The sequence below is a fragment of the Alosa alosa genome, chromosome 6 (assembly GCF_017589495.1).
Source record: "Alosa alosa isolate M-15738 ecotype Scorff River chromosome 6, AALO_Geno_1.1, whole genome shotgun sequence".
NCBI classification, from domain to species: domain Eukaryota; kingdom Metazoa; phylum Chordata; class Actinopteri; order Clupeiformes; family Clupeidae; genus Alosa; species Alosa alosa.
In genome coordinates, this window is record NC_063194.1 from 21593840 (window position 1) to 21596339 (window position 2500).

Sequence of the window (2500 nt, forward strand, 5' to 3'; positions counted from 1 at the left end):
ATAAGACCCGTGGCACAGCGCTGCCAAGACGCCCTGCTCCTCACACACTGAGCCAGAGAACAAAACACACTCACAGCAGGAGGGGAGCACCAGTGTGTGTGTGTGTGTGTGTGTGTGTGTGTGTGTGTGGGTGGGTGTGTGTGTGCGTGTGTGTGTGTGTGTGTGTGTGTGTGTGTGTGTGTGTGTGTGCGTCTGTGCGTGTGCGTGTCTGTGTGTGTGTGTGTGTGTGTGTGTGTGTGTGTGTGTGTGTGCATGGGCGTGTGTTTGTATTTGTGTTTGTGTCTGTTATATCTATGTGTGCATCTCTGGAAGTGTGTGCGGACGTGTGTGTGTGTGCATCTGTAAGGATATGTATGTATGTATCCAACTTAATGTTGGAGACTAAGGTGTGGTAAAACACATCTGGACTTTCTTTCCTCTGCAGATAAGAACTCACAAATACAGTATACAAACTGTACATACACACACACACACACACACACACACACACACACACAGAGATAGATAAGCTTAGTGATTGTGATGGCCTGGCTGGAATTGAGAGCAATCCAGCCTATCCCTCAGTGAGTCAAAACTGAGTCACATTGATGCCGCCACCAAGAGTCTGTGTGTCTCTGTGTGTGTGTGTGTGCGTGTGTGTATCTGAGTTCTTTTGTTCTAGTATTTGTTTGTGCCAAGTCACACCCCACTGTCATCTGAAGTAACTGATCAATTATTTACAGAAATAAAAATCCATAGTGATATGAGCCATGTAAGCTCCAAAGACATTTAACACAATGTCTACACTATAGCAGTCCCTGTGACAACTACAGTTACAGTGAGGGCTGCTCTGTAACTTACCGGATCACCTCTGTAAATGAATGATTTGTGCTAACATCAGTTTTGTTACTGATTACCATTTGTCTTAATGGGGGAAACTGTAAGGCACACCACTAACACCACACCTTTAACCCATCAATTCAACCCCTGTACACCTCCACCCGTGTTGAGGTGGGGCTGTGGGCAGTGGCTCTTACCTGCAGGACCCGTTGGGGGAGCGCGTGGGCTGGGAGAGAATCGCCTCCAGGGGCCGCTGTCAAAGACAAAGCACACAGTTACTGTAAGATTATATCAGATATTATGAGCAGGTCATAGAGTGTTAGCTACAAGGATCCTTCATGAAACTTAAGTAAAACTACCTTATTTTAACAAGTATACTATTACAAGTATACTCTTACAATACTCTCGGGCATAGCAAAAACACACACTCACACAGTATATATAATAATAATAATAATAATAATAATAATAATAATACATTTTATTTATAATGCACTTTTCATCAAAGATCTCAAAGTGCTAGAGGGTAGAAACAAAAAAGATGAGCAGTTTTTTGTATATGTATATACCCGCTACATAACAATGAAAGTTACAACATCTGAACATCAGTTGGCTCATTCCTGCTATGTGCACACATCCAGACAGTGATGCACTCTAAAGTTCCTTTCACAGAACCTTCTGGATCCAAATAAGTCTGTGTTCAAAAGCGGCCACTCTACCGAAACGGCTCTGCTGTCTGTAACAGAAGCCTTAAAGAAGCCAGGACGACCATTTCGGTCATCAATACTCATTCTGCTTGACTTATCGGGCTGCCTTTGACCACGGTTAATCACCGCATCCTTCTCTCTATACTCTCTAACATGGGAATCTCCGGCTTTGCTCTCTCCTGGTTTGAATCCTACCTCACGGGACGCTCGTTTAACGTATCATGGCTTAGACAGCTATCTGCACCTCACTATCTCACCACAGGGGTCCCCCAGGGCTCAGTTCGCATGGCTTCTCATACCACTGCTATGTAGACAACACACACTCTATCTGTCCTTTCCACCTGATGACCCCTTTGTCTCGGCATGGATCTCGGATTGCCTCTCAGACATATCTATATGGATGAAGACACATCACCTCGAGCTAAACCTCTCAAAAACTGAATTGCTGGTCCTCCCAGCTAAACCTACCATACACCATGACATCAACATCAAATTTGACTCCCTGTCTGTTTCACTTACCAGGGCTGCAAGAAATCTAGGAGTTGTTCTCGACAACCAACTAACCTTCTCCGATCATGTTGCCTCGGTCGCCCGGTCATGCCGTTTCGCACTCTACAACATACGGAAAATCAGGACTTACTTGACTCAAGATGCTACCCAACTCCTGGTACAGGCAATAGTCATCTCACGACTTGACTACTGCAACGCCCTCCTGACAGGTCTCCCAGCCTGCGCAGTGAAACCCCTTCAGATGATCCAGAATGCAGTGGCGCACCTGGTCTACAACCAACCCAAAAGGGCATGTTACCCCACTGCTCATCCAGCTACACTGGCTACCTATGGCTACCCGCATCAAATTCAAGTCTCTAACACTTGCCTACAAAGCAGGTACACTCAGGCCAATCCAAACTTTTCTCATCTGTTGTTCCTCGTTGGTGGAACGCACTGCCACTTCCTACTAGAGCAGGGACATC

General features: G+C 45.6%; 1 protein-coding gene across 1 annotated transcript in view; it reads right to left on the bottom strand.

Annotated features, from left to right (window-relative positions):
* Positions 1-2500, bottom strand: part of plekhh3 (pleckstrin homology, MyTH4 and FERM domain containing H3) — a 25805-nt gene that overhangs the window by 14700 nt on the left and 8605 nt on the right. Inside the window, exon 2 of the mRNA XM_048244795.1 lies at positions 1017-1072. Within this exon, the coding sequence (XP_048100752.1) occupies positions 1017-1072 (56 nt within the window). The remainder of the gene's footprint in view (positions 1-1016; positions 1073-2500) is intronic.